Source organism: Kwoniella bestiolae, chromosome 5 (assembly GCF_000512585.2).
Source record: "Kwoniella bestiolae CBS 10118 chromosome 5, complete sequence".
NCBI classification, from domain to species: Eukaryota; Fungi; Basidiomycota; class Tremellomycetes; order Tremellales; family Cryptococcaceae; genus Kwoniella; species Kwoniella bestiolae.
Genome location: NC_089245.1, coordinates 1,938,290 through 1,955,635, shown reverse-complemented (window position 1 = coordinate 1,955,635; position 17,346 = coordinate 1,938,290). Strand labels below are relative to the sequence as shown.

The 17,346-nt window shown below is 47.1% G+C and overlaps 6 protein-coding genes across 6 annotated transcripts; 1 reads left to right on the top strand and 5 right to left on the bottom strand.

Annotated features, from left to right (window-relative positions):
* Nucleotides 1-29: 29 nt before the first annotated feature.
* Nucleotides 30-2,145, bottom strand: I302_107119 (uncharacterized protein; the record flags this gene model as incomplete). Its single annotated transcript, XM_019192229.2, has 9 exons — nucleotides 30-114; nucleotides 193-222; nucleotides 282-336; nucleotides 502-710; nucleotides 854-1,083; nucleotides 1,224-1,312; nucleotides 1,397-1,514; nucleotides 1,579-1,635; nucleotides 1,750-2,145. 9 exons carry the CDS (start codon nucleotides 2,143-2,145, stop codon nucleotides 30-32), a joined length of 1,269 nt encoding a protein of 422 aa, XP_019045226.2.
* A 1,609-nt stretch (nucleotides 2,146-3,754) lies between these two features.
* Nucleotides 3,755-5,070, bottom strand: I302_107118 (uncharacterized protein; the record flags this gene model as incomplete). The annotated part of the gene is made up of 4 exons (XM_019192230.1): nucleotides 3,755-3,890; nucleotides 3,954-4,081; nucleotides 4,139-4,623; nucleotides 4,689-5,070. The coding sequence occupies 4 exons, from the start codon at nucleotides 5,068-5,070 to the stop codon at nucleotides 3,755-3,757; spliced, it is 1,131 nt and encodes a 376-aa protein (XP_019045227.1).
* A 2,116-nt stretch (nucleotides 5,071-7,186) lies between these two features.
* Nucleotides 7,187-8,628, top strand: I302_107117 (uncharacterized protein; the record flags this gene model as incomplete). The annotated part of the gene is made up of 3 exons (XM_019192231.1): nucleotides 7,187-7,509; nucleotides 7,572-7,695; nucleotides 7,753-8,628. The coding sequence occupies 3 exons, from the start codon at nucleotides 7,187-7,189 to the stop codon at nucleotides 8,626-8,628; spliced, it is 1,323 nt and encodes a 440-aa protein (XP_019045228.1).
* A 754-nt stretch (nucleotides 8,629-9,382) lies between these two features.
* On the bottom strand, nucleotides 9,383-10,720 carry I302_107116 (uncharacterized protein; the record flags this gene model as incomplete). The annotated part of the gene is made up of 1 exon (XM_019192232.1): nucleotides 9,383-10,720. One exon carries the CDS (start codon nucleotides 10,718-10,720, stop codon nucleotides 9,383-9,385), a length of 1,338 nt encoding a protein of 445 aa, XP_019045229.1.
* A 2,838-nt stretch (nucleotides 10,721-13,558) lies between these two features.
* I302_107115 (uncharacterized protein) lies at nucleotides 13,559-14,161 on the bottom strand (the record flags this gene model as incomplete). Its single annotated transcript, XM_019192234.1, has 1 exon — nucleotides 13,559-14,161. One exon carries the CDS (start codon nucleotides 14,159-14,161, stop codon nucleotides 13,559-13,561), a length of 603 nt encoding a protein of 200 aa, XP_019045231.1.
* Nucleotides 14,162-15,381: 1,220 nt separating this feature from the next.
* Nucleotides 15,382-16,617, bottom strand: I302_107114 (uncharacterized protein; the record flags this gene model as incomplete). Its single annotated transcript, XM_019192235.1, has 1 exon — nucleotides 15,382-16,617. One exon carries the CDS (start codon nucleotides 16,615-16,617, stop codon nucleotides 15,382-15,384), a length of 1,236 nt encoding a protein of 411 aa, XP_019045232.1.
* Nucleotides 16,618-17,346: the final 729 nt, after the last annotated feature.

Below are 17,346 nucleotides of genomic sequence, written 5' to 3'. Positions count from 1 at the left end.
CTCGACATGAATCATTCCCTTACATACCCCTACGAGCAAGTGGGAATAGTGATATTCTTCAATTCCCTATCTTTCGTATACAGACCCCAATACGGTTCAACCCCACCGAATTGGCTATTACCATGAAGAGCAAATCGTCAGTACACATGACTTGTATCAGACTATGATATCTGATTGCAGAACATCACTCACGCTTTCCAAGGCTCATCAAACGCTTCGAAGCTGGAATACAAGCTTATCAGCATCTACTTTTACCACCTTGAAAGAATAGGGTAACTCACTAGAAGTACTCCGTACCATTCGCATTAGCCTGGCAGACGTAAGTATCGAGGAAAGCTGATAACGCAAGATCAGCTTTACTAAGAACTCTCTCTTCCCGAGTGTTTAGCTATATCTCCTCCCTACTCTGTCAAACCAAAGACCTGTCCTTCGTCTATGCCTTGTACCCAAAGGATGTCGCTGCATTTCGTATGGTGCAGATAAAAAGGGACAACCACTCACTCTGCAAATTAGCCAAACTAGCTTCACCCTTCGGTCCCCCAAATCCAGTATTCGATTCACTAGCATTCATCGACTCGGTAGGCCAACCAGTTTCAGCGATATACACGCTAGGTTTGTTCGAAGCCAAGGCTGCGGGGGCCACGTCAAACTCCTGGAAGAAGTTGTACGTCCATTCGGCAGCTTCGTCGATGGAGGTTGAGCCGAACCATCTGTATTTACGATTATCAAGCATCAGCTCAGTCCCCAGGTGTAACACTTAAAGAGAGGCAGCATGATATTGGCTTGAGGAAGCTTGCAGACGATGTCTTCCGTTTAGATTGGCTCAGGAGTATGATGTCACTTGCCCACTTACGGATGCACATTGGCCATAAAATAATCAATCCCCTCACCCAACGTCTTACTCATCACACTCCCCGCATCACTCGTACCGACCGGTAAAGTCTTGCTCAACCCCAATTTAGCAATGGCAGCTTTCACCTCTGTGATCTTATCTGTTATTGTCTTGGAAGCTGATAGGTAGATCGAAGAGGTCGTGGAGTCTGTTCCGGCCGTATTGAGGATGTATTCGTTGCCTACTGTTACCTATATACATGATACACCGATGAGCCAAGAGGTCATATACGGAGGTGTTAGATTGTTGATCCGCATTGGTTGGATAAGAAGAAGAACGAGAAAGGAAGGGAGGAAGGGAGGAAAGGAGGAAGGGAGCGGGCTGAGCTCACTCCTGATACATGATCTGTCCCATATGTCTTTAAGGCTTCCGTGACAGATTTCACCTGATCCTCGTATGCCTCCTCATTCGAATCGACGTCTGCCCATATGTACAATACATCAGTAAGACTTTTAATCCACATTGATTGTTTCCCTTGGGTAAATTTGAGATCAGATCACTCACAAATCCCCAGCCAAACCGTCATATCCACTTTAGTATCCTGAATAGCCTGTAACACCAACGCAGACTGATTACAGTTCGCTCCGTACAATCTCAACCTAGTCGTCAATTGCGATAGCAGCTGAACCACGAGCATACCACAAAATCAGCTGGTGATCTTCATCCGTTCCTCTCAGCTGACTCACCTGGATATCCCTCGTGACGTTATTCTGCGAAGCACCGCACCAGGGCAGTAAGGCGTCCTACGAACACCCATCAATCAGTATCCCGTCGAGCTCGTACCATCGCTATCATCTCGATCATAGGAGAGTAACAGAACACGTATAATCCCAAGGAGCGATGAGAAGCCCACCCACCTGCGGCGTATAAGCGAACCCCCAAAAAGACTGATGAAGCCTCGAATCCTTATCGAAATCACTCGGATCACCCTCGTTCTTAATCGTCGACGTCCCATTCCCATTACGTTGACTAGAACCAGAATTTGATGAGGATGAAGAGTTGTTCTTGTTCACTTGACTAACCACCACTCCCACTATAATCCCAATCAAAGCCAATACCCCCAAAATTCCACCGATAATCCACCATTTCCTCTTCCCTCCTCCCCTGGGACTAGCTTGTGTGAACCCGCCATTCCCACCATAAGAGGGCTGGTCGCTCATTGAATAGTACTGTTCTGAGGGGATGTTTTGCCTCGCATAGTCCGATGCGAATGGTCGGGCGGTCGATGTGGTGGTATCGCTCATTAGGGGCATTGCTGCGCCGGCTGCTATGGGTATGGCCGGATTGAGAGAGGAGGAGGATCGGTGAGGTGGAGAGGGGAGGTCTTTGTATGATGAGGTGTGTGATGGAGAGCGGGCGTCGGAGCTGAGGAGGTGGGGCTGTGGACAGAGGAGAAAGGATAATGTAAGCTGGACACTCTGTAGTTGAGAGCTGATGCATTGTGGTGGGGATGGGATTGACGGATTAGTAGATGGATGGATACGGTCCACTCACTGTTGGATACCTTGCGTCACCAGAATTATCAAAATCTATTTGACTCCGCGGATTTCGAGTGGACAGGAGTAATCGAAGTACAGGGGACAATCCGATCGGTTGGGTATTGGTAGATTTACAGCGAGGATGAGAGAGTGAACGATCCAGTCGTATAAGCAGGTGAATATGATAATCAATATCGATATCGAACAGTAACGATGGACAGACAAAGGTCAGCACAGCTTTCCTTTTAGATTGATCAACACAAGCCAAGCAAGGAGAATGTAATATTCTGGGCTACATATAAGCATTCTTGAATGGCATATGAATACCCGACCATTAGACAGGGAAGAGTAAAATCGTATTGCCAAGTGATGACTTCAAGAAAAAGGATCAACCAGCCCGGTCCAGGTTGTGATGACGACTGTCTCTGAAACACCCGTATCCATATCTGTATTTCAGACCCCAAAGAAGAGATACTATATCATGAACTCACCAAATCCTGAACTCCTCCTATTCCCATTAGCGCTCCCAGAGATCACATCTGGATGATCTCTATACCCCCCTCCTTCAGATGGTCCGAAGCCTGGTACAGCCGAGTACCTCTGTTGCTGGTAAGACATTATACGATGTTGAGGGGGATGCTACTGTATGGATGTCGAAGTAGGTTGTGCCAGCGAAGTGATGTTCCGCTATAGCTATTCTATCCTATATCTCTTTAGGTTATAAAGAGGTAGTCTTCGAATGTCCTGTAGTAAGATGAGAATGTAAGGTGAAGTTGAAAGAAAGGGGAAGGCTATGCTATATCGTGTAAGTTAGTGAGTATACGTATTCCTCTACTCTACCCACCCAAAGGATGTTATGTCTCGATGTTTCTCCTTTGTTCTTCCGCACTTCCGCACAGATTCACCATTACACCGTGCATACACCATTCCTTGTACCCTAACTCATATCCCACCTGACACACTCATGTATCAATCGTCAATCGTCACATTTACTCTTATATTTGAGCATCGCCAAGCACACCGATGCAATCTTCAGCACAGCTTTGTGTTATGTATCATGTGGTTTTACCTTTTAACAGTTCGGCAGGAGAAAAAAGAAAAGTCAGGCGCGGGATTAAGCATAGGAATAAGGATAAGCGGTGTCTTGTTAATCCGGTGTCATCTGTTCTGTACATATTAACGTCAAGCCAAGCTCAAGGGAAGCATACATAGTCCCGCACATTACCGCCGGTACATGTGCAATCCCCATACTGGTCAACGAGAGAATAGGAAGAGGTAATGATTATCAATCGCGTGTCTATTTTGTACATCTCTAATCATCGTCTAAACCAAGAAGTCTATACAACCAGTATATACACCTATCCCGTTCGTTTCTCACACGAAGTTAACTATATTTCAAGTATTTACCACCAGGGTACCTCTCAAAGTTCGGTTCCAAGCTCCTCATCGTCAGTGGGGCATGGGGATTACTAATCTGAGGATGATGAGCTTCAAAGAGCGGAAAGGGAGGATGGTAAGATCTATGGAATGGAGTTTCAGTGAACAAAGACCATATGACGATTTCCACAAGGTATAGTACTCACAGTACATCGGCATATGTCATTGATATACTGTTGTCGATGCTGGTACCAACTGATGCAGAGCTTTGCGAGGAAGAGGACAAGGTAACTGCGAGTTGATCGCGGTATGAGGTCAGAGGGACAGTCTCGCTCTGATTCATCACGTTAGCTCCAATGACACAATATCACAGGTCGATCAGTGAACTCACATGGTTATCAAGTGCAGCAGGTAACATCGAATAGCCTGTTGGAAGTGGATCTGCAATACACCCCAATGCCAATGCTGGTTCACTCGATCTTCTCGATATAGCATATCCACCGCTACCTGGAAGGAAAGGGTTGAACGGAAGAGACGAAGACCAATTGTTCGATGAGATGGTAGCACCATCACCTAATAACTGAGTGGACGATAGTGGTAACGCAGGTCGAACCATCCATAAGGGCGTCATCGCAATCTCTTCGGGCAGGGAGGTAGTCGGACCAATCGAATAGGATGGGGAGCGGACGATAATCGGACTGGTGGTAGATGTGAGGGCATTGGTGGGGATGATGGTTGGACTAGGCCCTGGAGCGGCGGGGAGTTGGTGCGAAGTGGAAGAAGATGTGGTAGTAGGGAGAGGGGGGTGAATGGAAGTTTGAGTTGGTTTGAGGAGCCATGCAGGTGGACCTCGTGGTTTCTCCACTTTCCTCTTGTCTGATATCAACAATCACGTCAGCTTGGTTGTATCGTCAAATCGAATATCTTGAGTTGAAACCCACAGTGACTTTCTCCTCTCCGCCTCTTACTCCTCTCCTTCTTCTTCTCCTCCTCCGCTTTCCGCTTATTCCTCCTCTTAGACATATCGTGAGGAGATGGCGGAGAAGGCGTTTCGAGAACAGATGGAAAGGTATCAATGGGTTCGTGAGCGACATCTGGTGGAGGGTCGGATGCCATTCGGCTTGGGGATTGAGGTGTATAAGGGATGGAGTGGGTCTTGAGAGGATGATGATGGGATTTACTGCTATCGGAGGATCGTGTGTGCCGTGAGTAGCAGAATGACCATGGAGAAGTAGCGGATGCGGATGCGGAGGAGGAGGATGAGTAGGAGGATGAGCCAGGTTGGAGTTGAGGTAAGAGCCTCGGAGTGTTGTTGTTGGTCATTCTGGTTAGAATGGAGGGAGTGGATGGAGGGTTGAGCCCAATTGATCTGAATGGCTTGATGTCGGAAGATTTGGAGGAGAGATTAGGATGTTGATGGATTGATAGGAGAGATGTTGACGTGTATGGTATCACTTGTCAGATTGCGAGATGGACAAGGTACCTATAGAAAGCTAAAGCTGGAATAACGAGTTAGCAGATAGGCTCATTGAGGAAGCAGAAAGGGGGAGGGGGGTGTATCCTCGACTTGACGAGCAATGAGGTTTTTATATACCATTGCCCATACTCTTGCTCATAAACATATCACCCCACTCTTCAACGACAATGCCAATCATTCCGTTTTTCCTATTCTATTTCTTCAAACAGATCCATCATTCCAGATCGTTTCCCCCACTTTGAGGTACTTCGGTTCCCATTTTACGCTTTTTATCCATGATTAAATTTGTGCATGTTCTTGTTCCATGTCATTGTTCCGCTTCAAAGGGAGTGCAGTGTAAGTCAATGGAATCAAATGTACTCGGAGGAGTATCATATACTTGATCTCCGAGATAACCTATCGTTTGTAACACCGTGTATGGATAGCACCGACCCACTAGTGATGGTGATGGTTAGGATATCAACGTGTTTTCTTGTTTTTCCCATCATCATCATCGTCCAAGGTGGGGTAGGAGTGGACTAGATGATAATTGTTAATTGATTGTTTCTTGGATAGTGATTCACCTGTTCGATCGATACATATTTGCTCTGGTGGTGAGACATGCATAATTCGTGTGAGCCCAGAATGAACGTTTAGACACACGTACCATATACCACGAACCACGATGCCCGTTCAGGCCGTTAGGAGGTGAGATCTGGTTCGGCAAAACAGATACAGATGTACGATATACGATTAGTGCAGTTACCAAGATACAGCGTAGCATACTTGTAATCATAGTAAGATCCGGTGGGATGGGACGGTATTTGCAGCTGCGCGACTCATCAGGAAGGTAGATCACGGTGTGTCAAATATCAGGTGGAGATCCACTACAGTCATAACAGGTCCAATATGTTTGTTTGTTAGATACACGTTGTGAGTGTGAAATGAGGAGATTGGTGTCGTCTTCATGTTGGAGGGAAGTTTCGATGATCACGGAATCATGTCAAGATCGAAAGGATGTTATAAGAGAACAATCAAAAAGCACGATCAGTAACGTTATGTTTGATGGTGATGGATGATGAATGGATGGGACGTGACGAACGATGAAGAGGGGATGATGAATGATGAATGACGGAACTTTGTTTGTTCCATGTTCCGTGTTTGATGTTCCCACTAGCCTTGCAAGAGTACGAGCACAAGCATGAGCGTCAGGGATCAATTGATTGATGATGGATTGATGGATGGATGGATGGTCTGGGATGAGATGAAAGTGAGGACAAGGTAAGGTTGATGGAAGCGATCAGTGCATCGTAGCATGACGTGGATTATCATGTTCAACTGTGACCCTTATCACTCTCCGTTTAACACTCAAGCCAAAAAAAAGTTGAACTGCAAAATTTCCATTTCCTGTCTCATCTTTCTTTCTTTCTTTCTTTCTCTCTCTCACTCGTCAACTTATATCACCCACATAAGATATTACACATTCAAATGATATAGCACTAACGACTCTCACGACTTCCTCTGTAAGTGTCCACTCAACCTCACTCCCCTCAACCTGCCTCGATGTGTCTTTACAAATCTCCTGCCCTACTCTCCCCCCACCCTACACAAGAAAAAATCAAATGATGAATCCGATGACGAGACCTAATCCCTCCTTCTCCCTCCTTCAACCCCAAACTCATTCTTCTTCCCGATCGATCTGCTTTCATCCGTTTTGGATGGGGCGGATCGGTCCTCGCGTGGAGGAGGGTTCATAATGGGTGAAGGGTTGATGGGAGGGAGGGGAGGGACGATGCCGAGTCTTATTACTAGTTTGGCGACTTTATCTCTGATATGATTTTTTCGATCGTCCCGTTCATGTTCATTTCACTGTTGCTACATCTTTAATGCGATGATAGCTGACATGTGGTTGGTATGGAATTAGCTTTGTTCCGTACACTAAGGCTACATCAGTTATTCAGTTGCCTACCTCGAGATACCAAAATGTCACCTTCCTCTCCTGCCGGATCATCCTCCTCATCACTCTCTGAAGGATACACCAACGTCCTTCTAGCTTTACCAGATGGTACGATCCCGCCCGATCATGCGGATCTCCGTTCCCACACCGTCTCATTGATAGGCGGTTATCCTACGTTCCCACCTTTATTAAACACCTCACAGATACCAAAAGAAGTCAAGTGTAAAATATGTAACAAGCCGATACCGCTTCTTGCGCAGGTGTACTGTCCCTTGGAGAATGGCGAGAACGATAGGACGTTGTATGTCTTTGCTTGTTCCAGAGCAGGCTGCCAGAAGAAGGATGGAAGGTCAGTTGAGCTCCCCTGCCTCAGCCACTTGATGGCATAAGCTGATATACTACGTTGAACAGTATAAGAGCATTCAGAGCTTCGATACGGAACGATGAATACGTGAAAGATGTAGAGGAGAAACGGAAGGCTGCTGAGGCTGAAGCTGAGAAAGCGAGGGAGGAAGCCAGGAAGAACCCTTTTACTGTGAGCTATGTCTCTCTATACGATGGGACCAGCTCGCTTATGGATTTGCTTCTATAGCTCTCCTCGAACGCTCAACCTAACGGTTCAGCCCTCTTTGGTTCTGCCCAACCTCTGTTTGGTGCTGCTCCTTCCAACCCATTTGCCGCTCCATCGTCCGACCCCACACCTAAAACATCGACCGACTCGGCCACCGAGGATTTATCAAAATTATACATATCATCCTCTTCGTCCTCTACTACCCTTGCTCCGCCCATACCAGCTTATCAGCCCGCTCAATACCTTACAACAATCGACGAGTACCTCCCACCACCCGAGGAGGTAGAGTACGAATCTTCCGATGACGAAGATAATGCCGATGAAGAGTTGAAAGGTGTCATGTTGGACGATAATCTCGAGAGACTTCTCAATCAAAAAGTCGACGAGGTGTTCCAAGCATTCGTAAGGAGGCTAGAAGGCAGTGATGGCGGATTGAAACAGGTCCTGCGATATGATTTTGGTGGAATTCCCCTACCCTATTCATCCGTCTCACCAATCACTAGGAAACTCTTTCCAGGATGTGAGAAGCCATTGACTAAGAACCAAGAATTAGATATGAACGGGTTATACAAGCTTGATGAGAAGGTTATCAAGCGGTGTGAACGCTGCGGAGGACAACGGACCTTTGAATTACAATTGACCCCTTATCTCTTGTCGATACTTAAACCACATACTATATCTACCACCGGCGAGGTATCAACCAAGGAACAGAGCAAGGGCAAGATGACAGAAGAAGAACGAAAGAAGGAATTGAACGAGTTGGCCAAGAAGATCAATGAGGGTGGGGCAGTGGACGATGAGATGGAATGGGGTAATATCATGGTGTTTGGTTGCGAGGGTGATTGTGTGGGGTTGAACGAGGAGGTCGTAGCTGTGGAGTGGGAGATGAGCTTGTAGAATTGTGTATGATTAGTTCAGGTTAGGTTGTACATTCAGTTGCGAATATATATATGCATTGTATCCATAATTCTTTGTGTGAAGTCAGAGGGGGCATCGGTTTCCTGTCGTAAGCATGTTAAACAGGCCACGGCTAGCTTACAATCGCACCATTCGACCCTACTAAAATCCACAAGGTATACAAACACCCATCGGACTTGAAATCTTGCTGTCGCATCATCAACCTTGCCGAGCTACACTTGAGTGAACAGGATCCCAAGCATAACCAGTTCTATCCAGGATTCATAGCTCAGTTTGCACACACCTCGTTCAACCATCATCTCCTTACATACAATGCCTTCTTGCCAATTTTGACCAACTTGCTGCCCATCTTACGAAGTTAACATTAATCATCATGGGCTTAACTTATGATTGAAGCACCACTCGGAAGGCTTGCGAGCGGGATGGGTGCTTACAATCGCTAGAATACCCTCGTGTACACTCATCCAGCGGCCAATAGTATCGTATGGCTTTACTGCGCGGTATCAATATAATGTACTACCGAGTATTTTGACATCAGCATGCATATTCACGGAATATATCAACAGTAAGGTAAGTGCAAGGAAATATGTCCGATTCTTTCCCCCAGTGTCTGAGTGCGAGATCCATAACAACGCGAATATCTGCAGAAGACAGTTTTTTTCAGTTTAGTTGTTTTTCTTGTTTTTTTTTTTTTTTTTTGAGAGGGGGGGGGGGGGGGAGGGGGAACGCATCATCATTTAAACGAGTCGAGAAAGAACCTTGAGTATGTCTTGACAGTCTCCTTGGCTTTGCGGGAGGGCTGTATTCTTGAAGGCTGTTTCTCAGGAAGGTCGAGATTGAGATCCACTCGTGGAATTGGATTGGCAGCGGTCGAACCAGACTCAGTCTGGCTATTTTCGACATTCGAGGGATCATCATCTTCACTCTCAGTCGTATCCAATTTCCGCCGAATACTATATTCAGCTACCTCATAGCCAAGCCACGGTCCGATAAATTCGTGTGATCCTCTCTGTAGAGTTTCGACTGGTACGCCCACCCTTAGCTCCCCGAGGGTTAGGGATGCCGTGTCGCTTTTCATTATGCTACATTTCTGATCAGCCATCAACCAACTGGCCTGTTCGCCCGCTCTCCACAATGATCTCTCAGCGATATCCTCCATGGTGTTCCCTCTGTAGGAAAGATTATTATCCCCGGGCTTTGCGAGTCTTTTCTTACGCCACATCTCATAGGTATCTCCGATACCCTCATGTACCAGCTTTTTATAGGGTTTGAGAAATCTCTCCATGACATCAGGATCGACCGTGAAGGTTTGTTCCGTAGTATCACCCCCGGCGATCGTGAGAGTACATACGATGGAATTCTCGTCGTCCTCGATCGGGTCTGGAGCTTGTACATTGGACGATCTGGAGGATTTGCTCGCACGGTATCCCATATATATTGGCCCTGTTACAATCTGCATGGATGTGGTATGAAAATCCTCAAATACACCCTTGGAACCTTCAGTGAAATTGAAGAATTTCTCTTCACCGTCGGTCTCGTTCTGACGAGGGATCGGACCTTTCAGATCGATAGCTTCATCTTCAACCTGCGATGCGTCATCTCTGGCTGGGGAGGGTGGGATTGAGCCTTCACTGAAATTGAAGAATTTCTCCTCATCGTCGGTCTCGGCGTGACGTGAGATCGGACCTGTCAGATCGATGGCAGGATTGACAAGCTGCGATGCGCCATCTCTGGCTGGAGCAGGTGCGATTGATATGTACCTGGACGTGGACGTGGTAATGCGCTCACTTGGCGTGTTCCTATTGGACCGATTAGAAGTGGTATCTCGTTGATTAGCCAAGATCGAGGTATACAGAGTAGGTTGGACGGTATCGCTCGGGCTACCGTTTCCCACCATGTAGTTGACTTGTGTCTGAGCCTCCGGATCATTTATGAATCTCTCGAAGTCTGCCAACTCTTGAGCTGTGAGGGGTTGCGTCGAATGATGGGTTGACATGTATCTCTCGTCCTGATTGTTGAGTGGAGCCTCCTGTAACACCTGGACGTAGGTATCGCTATGAGCTGTTTGCATTGTGTTGGAATGACCGTGAATGGTAGTAGCCGGTTTACGATCGAAGGCGGGGGTATATGTAGTATTTTGATCCCTCCTCTTGCTGGGGTGGCGATCGTGTCTGTCCATTATTGCTTTGCGCTCAAGGTGTCGACTGGAAAAAGAAAATAACGAAAAACTTCAACGGCTATTGTAGACAACGGGTACGGAAACACTGCTCTGAAGTAAACATACAATCTGTAAATCCACCGCTCGTTCACAAAGAAGGCAAAGAGAAGCTTGACGCTGAAACGCAATGATCCAAGGGGTATTGCTGTGTATAGAAGATCCTATCATGGCCATATCTGACTTCTTTGCTGTGATCGCTTCGCTTACTTCCATTGATCAAGATCCTTTGCGGTCAAAGAAGAGAAAAATCTGTTAGTTGGGCTACGCTCGAGAAGAAAGACACCTCTCAGGCTTTGGTCTACCATTGTTGTAAATCTGGCGACATACAGTACGACCTCGCTTTGGCGAATAGCAATTACCTTGAAACCAATCCTTTGTGGTTTCTTTCTTTTCCTGCAAAACGAAAAAGCCCCCTGATGCTCATAGCCACTACAGCATACAGTAAGCTATCGAAGTACGTCCATTACCGGCGAGAATAGGGCGCGCGGTAACATGTATAGTCTGGCAAAAGAAGCATGTCATCATCGACATCGTTGTACAGGACCTCTGTAAGCATACCATATACGATCACTGTCCGATAGGCACATCCAAGAATGTCGACCCCTCTGCTCTCAATCGAGTTCTCAGCCACTCAAATTCATCGACCGCATACCGCCCTCCAGCTTGATACTCCGAGATTCCTTTTTGAGGATTTCTGCGCACGACCATGCTGCCCTCGACCGCCTTATTCGCCCAGGCATTTATGATCTCCGCCGTGTATCTACAGACTGTCTTCACCGAGATGATGTCACTCAGATCTTTCACACTGAGAGATATCGCTGATCGGTTGATATGATGTGATATGAAATGTTCCAGGCAGCTTGTTCGCCAAACCTCAATAACGCTCTATCAACGACACAGGGCAAGGTATTGAACGATTCGGACAGGCAGGACCTCGTACTTTTCACTGACGTATGTGCACACCCCATCCCTGTATAGAGACAACCACCTGATCATGGGTGGGGAGTAGATCGTATATTCAGGTCTCTCAGTTTTGAATAGTTTAGACACGATTCGATTTCCTTCTACCTGGCTGAATGGGAACGAGGCGGAGACGTGATCTTGCGTTAGCATTAGGGTACCATGCCGAGTCTCCCTTTGAGCTTGGGCTTGAGTCCAGGCCCGATGTTCATCCTGATATTGCGTGAAAGCGCTATGGAGATCATCAACCACTTGATCACTCACTTTGTGGATTGTCGACCATTTTGGTCCGGGAAGAATTCCCTGGCCTGAAGACGATTGCGTTTCCGAAAGCTGGTACAACTCTTTCCCCAGTGGAATGAAGGAGAATAAACTCGTTTGGATCTCTTCTTCCGTCTGCTGCAGCCCGTGCCCGCTGCTGACACCTTCAGAAGCAGGCCCGGGAATGGGAGGAGGAGGAGGAGGAGCAGAGATTTATAAGTCTCTGTTGAACGGTCTTGGAGATACCACCTCGGAGATGGAAGTGTCATCATCACGGATCTGAGCCGAATCTGGCATGATGAGTGGCCAAGTTGTGTTGACAGTGGCCACTGGCGAATAGTCAGTTATCATTGTGGTCTGGGGTGAGGTATATCCAGAGTAAGCTTGTCCTAGCTGATGATTATCCTTGATCACCGTCCAGTCATTGTCTGCCATATCATTTGGTAGTGAATGCGCATCCCAAGGTATGTCGTACTGAGCCTGAGTGGTAAACGAACGCGAAGGAATTTCGTTAATCCTGTTCAAGTGGCTCATAAGATGATATTGGGGCGCTGAAGGGTCTTCTCCATAAGCAGGTCCTTGCAATGCCAAGTTAATATTATTTGTGCTTATTGAGGTCAAGTTCTTGTTCATAGCTACAATCTGATGCAGATTCATACCCTTATCTTGCTGTATGTTGACATCGCCCGATCCCTTCGTAGGGTAATGGATGGATGCGTTCGCATGGCCTGTGAAGTCTGATGAGTCAGGGATTGAGGCTGCAGTTACGCTTGGTACCTCGTCGCAAGCAGAATCATTTCTTGGGAGATTGTAGTTACAGAGAGCATCGCTTTGGTGATAGTCTTGGTGGGAAGGATGATCATCCCACGAACGGTCTTCTCTCGGTCTTTGCCTATGTGACCGTCTTCTGTTTGGATGATACATGATGTCTTCGATCTAGATCGAGAGGAAAGGGAAACTGTTGGAGAGCTTATGAGAGATACATGGTAGCTGAGATTTAATGATCCCCTAACAGGGCTTGCTCGGAATGTCGGAGTATGGAAGCAAAGGCAGTGTTTCAGACGTATGACAAAGATTGTTCTGCCAGAAGGTCCGCTGTCTTTGAGATCTCTTCACAAGGCTTACTCGCTTCCGGCGAGGCCTGCAAACTGGCATGACAGATCCTGTACAAGTAAGTCACATAGGATGACCTGAATCTTACTAGCAGAACAAAGGGAAGAATACTGATACTGATGCACATGTAATCAGCTTTGTTTCATCCTCTCCAAGACCACCTCGTTCTCTCCGTCCTCAGACGCTCTCTCTGCGAATGGCCATCTTTCGCTCTCCTTTTCTCATTTCATCTATCTAGTCCTTGATCTCCTCGTTTTGCAGCACCACTTCCGAGCCCTTCAAATTGTAGTTCAACCACTCTTGGATGTATTCAACAACACCTCTGGAGACAGTCTCTATCGGCAGGATGTCCATTAGCTAACTCCCCTTGAGGAATACTATAGATCGTCCTTGTCTCTCAGAGATGATTCTTGCCGAATATTCCAGCACCCTTGTCAACGCTCTAGCAGCTATGGAAGCAAGACAGCTTCTTCTACTGGTAGTTTTCGTTTGCCTCACGCCATCAGAAGTACAAACCTTGAACCTGCGAGACATGTCCGCCGCTACTCGATCGCGGTACTTGAACATCCATTGTAATGCCATGGAAGGATTGATGGTGAACGTGACCTTTCCAGTGGGGTATCGACAGTATCTCGAAATAATCTGATTCTTCTCATTGCAGTTCATGAGAAATGTGTAGTCGCAGGATCGCTCAGCGAAATCATCTAATCGTGTGGCTGTGATCCATTCTGCTCTAGTCACTATCTTTTGTGTCGACGAACCGGAAACTTTGATTTCCTCAAATAAGTTTCGAGCAGCCGGCTTGTAGTTGGAGATTTGGCGCTCCAAGTCACTCTCATGTTCCCTGGGTACGCCAATGGGAGTTTGCCCTTCAACTACAGACCAATTGTCCATCGAGGACGGAGCAGGCTGCGTGGCCCTATCGGAAATGAGCGGGTGTGCCGGTAGCGAACCGATCATCGTGGGTGGTAAGTGCGTGTTGATACCGGCGATAGCATTTGAATCGAAGAACTGATATTGGCCTTGAGCGGCATTCCTGCAGTTGTCTACTGTGATATTGGGATTGGAAAGTAATGTCGTTGCCCCGCGTAAAGCTCATCCTTTCTCGCGACCTCGACATTGTCATGGTACCATTGGGCTTGAAGCTGAGGTCGAGGTAATAAAAGAGACCTTTCCATCCCTGCGTTGGAATTTCCATGGAAGAGTTGTATTTGACCTGAAGCGGCATACAGGCTATTGTTGATTGTAGTATCGGCATCTTCAATGAAGGGTTGAGGTTGATAGTCCGCGTTGTGAAGGCTATCGTCCTTCATGTGATTGTTTGTCGTGGGTTACAAGTTCGGCATTTTTGGCCATCTAGCGGAAACCTGCTCGTCTCGTCTGGAATTTTCATCCCGGAGACTATAACGTTGCCGTTGCTGTACCTCATGGCATTCTGCAACAAGGTCTAGTCGAGGCAGATGAGATGATCGCCGACCAGCCGTTCTGGATGCTGCGTGATCGTATGGGCTGGTATTGCTGGACTCGTTATCTTGATCTTGCGTTTGATCGACCGTGTCGTACTATCTCTTCACAGATGAGGGAGGGACAAGTGAGGAACGAGACAGAGGAAAAGGGTGTATACGACAATGACTAAATCAAGTAATCCCTATTTATCTGCTTTTATGCGTTCTCAACGAGTATGCATCAAAAAAGCTGCTCAAAGGTTGGGACGATGGATCAAAGGGTCACGTTGCATGGGGCTGTTTGTTTTCAGAACCCGTTCAAGATGGGTTGAAAGGAGGTCAAGTGGCGCAGAATTACATCTTCATGCGATGCTGTACATGCGAATGATCCGATAAAGTGGCATTAACTAAAGCCTGTTGACCAAGCGAATACGATAAACCTACCCTCAATCTGGTTTGGTTGTGTTCAAGCAATCAACATCTTACATCGGCAATACCACATTAGATCAGTCGTCTCAGTTTGGTCTCGGTGTCATACTCAGTACTGAAAAAGCTGGAAGGAGGAGAACAGGATTTCAGATACTAAATATGGACATCCCAAGGTCGCCGGGACAAGGATTTAATAGACCGCTCCATGTCTATCGGGCCATTACCCAGTGATTAGAAGACGGTCAGGATCGAATGCATGATATACGCTTTCGCTTGTCCAGGAACCAAGCTCTTTCGGAATTGTCTTCACGAACGGTTGAGACTGGGAGTGTAATAACCCGTAGGTCGAGGGTATTGTCCCGCTTTTCTGTGCTTGGAATCTTTCTTCTCCCGACAAGTATATGCGCCGAAGGTGCGATTCAGCCAAGGCTTGATGGTCTCCCTCGTACCTCTAATGAGCGTTTCGGAGGGTATCTTCTCAGCTGCCTCACTAATGGTCAGACTGACCTCTTTCGTCTGGTGCTTCGTCTGGTCTTTCCCCTTGAGACCCTCATATTTATCTCGTAAACTGAGCAAAAGCGCGTACTCGCCCGCTCTCATGGATGCACGTTCCACAGTCAGCGGAACGGTGTTCAATCTAGTACCGGGGCTCATGTTGTTCCGCCTACCTTTCGTATCGATCTCATACTCATATTCCTCATCCAGATTCGCATGCAAAGTCTCCGAATAACGATTCCACCATTCAGAGAAGTTCTCGGGAATCAATTTGAAGATCTCCTTCGTGTCTTTTACTGTCATGTGACATACCACCTCATCTGACCTTCGAGCACCCGTGGTTGTTATCGTATGGGTGCGAGCTCTTTCTCGACGTTGAGCCTCGAGCCGCTCCGGGATAGAGATTAAGTACACATTCCGGGACCTGTTGGTCTGGAAGAAACGAGTGGACTCCTCCGTGAAATTGAAGAAGTCCCGCTCGTGAACAGTTTCATGTCTTCGAGGAACGACTGCGCCGGCGGGATGCAGAAACTGAGATTGGTTGTTCAGACCATCATCGTTGCTGGAGATGGGGAAAGGGGCAAGTCTCCCCATGCTCCCGAAAGAATTGGGAGAATCGAAGGCTTGTGTATCAGTAGAACGGTCGTTAATTTCATTGAAGAATGGCTGTATTTGGTTCATTTCGTGTTGGTATTCCGTCGGATGGGACTCGGTCTCGAACATCTGTGAATCAGAATGGACAGTATCATCCATATCGCTCGGGAAATCTGTGTAGGTGTTCATTCCTAGACTTGGAGGATGCGCGACAAGATCAACAGGCATCTGATATGTCGACGCACCGGCAAATCCAGGGGCATCAAGTTGCTCGTCTACCCAGGCGGTGTTCGAAGGGTTGCTATGTCCCATTTGAGCGAGCTGCGCCACTTCCCATGAGAGGTCGAGTGGAGGTGGCACGAATGGTCGCCTTTGATCTTTACGACTCCGATTGCACGTACGGTCTTGTGAGTTTTCGTTCGTCAGGGACGCCTGGTAATCATGATAGTCCATTGTGTGAGCGTTGTTCGAATTTGTACAAGAGGGAGTACAGTTAGAAGTAAAAGATTGGCCGAGTATCATGGTTTGCTGTGAGCTATGGATATATATGGCCTCTGAAGAGTGGTCGGAGACGATGACCAGATAAACATCTTATGATGTATTACAAAAGTAGAGAGAAGTCGTTTCAGTATGAGCGTCCAAGCGTCCAGTGGGTAAAAAGGATGACAGTAAGAAAGGGAGAAAGTCGAGAGGTCCCCATGTCCTGATAACGTCATTCCCCTACCTTGTGTACCACCCCCCTTTCTGTACAGTGGCTCTAAGGTGGAAATCTCAATTTTTCCCTTGTTGATTGTGCGTGCATCTTGCAAATGCATTCATTATGGAGCTATTCCAGATTGCATTTTCCTCAGCCAAAATTTTGGGTGGGAAAAAATGTGAAAGCCAAACGCACAATGCACAACAGCTATGCATGGGAAACAAGACCATGAGGAGCTGGGTATACCATGAACCTTTCACCCTGCCAAATCTGAGCCCTCTATTACATGTATCTGAATTGTCACGGCCATCAGAAACATCGCGATTTTTCACGGTAGAGCCACTGTACAGTGAGGTGGGGGTGTCCACCAGGTAAAGGAATGACGATACATGGAGTGAAGAGTGAGTCTGTTTACGACCCAGGATAGCTCCGTGACACGAGCCATCATCCGTAAAGCTGGATCCCTCCCGAACTACCATTCACTG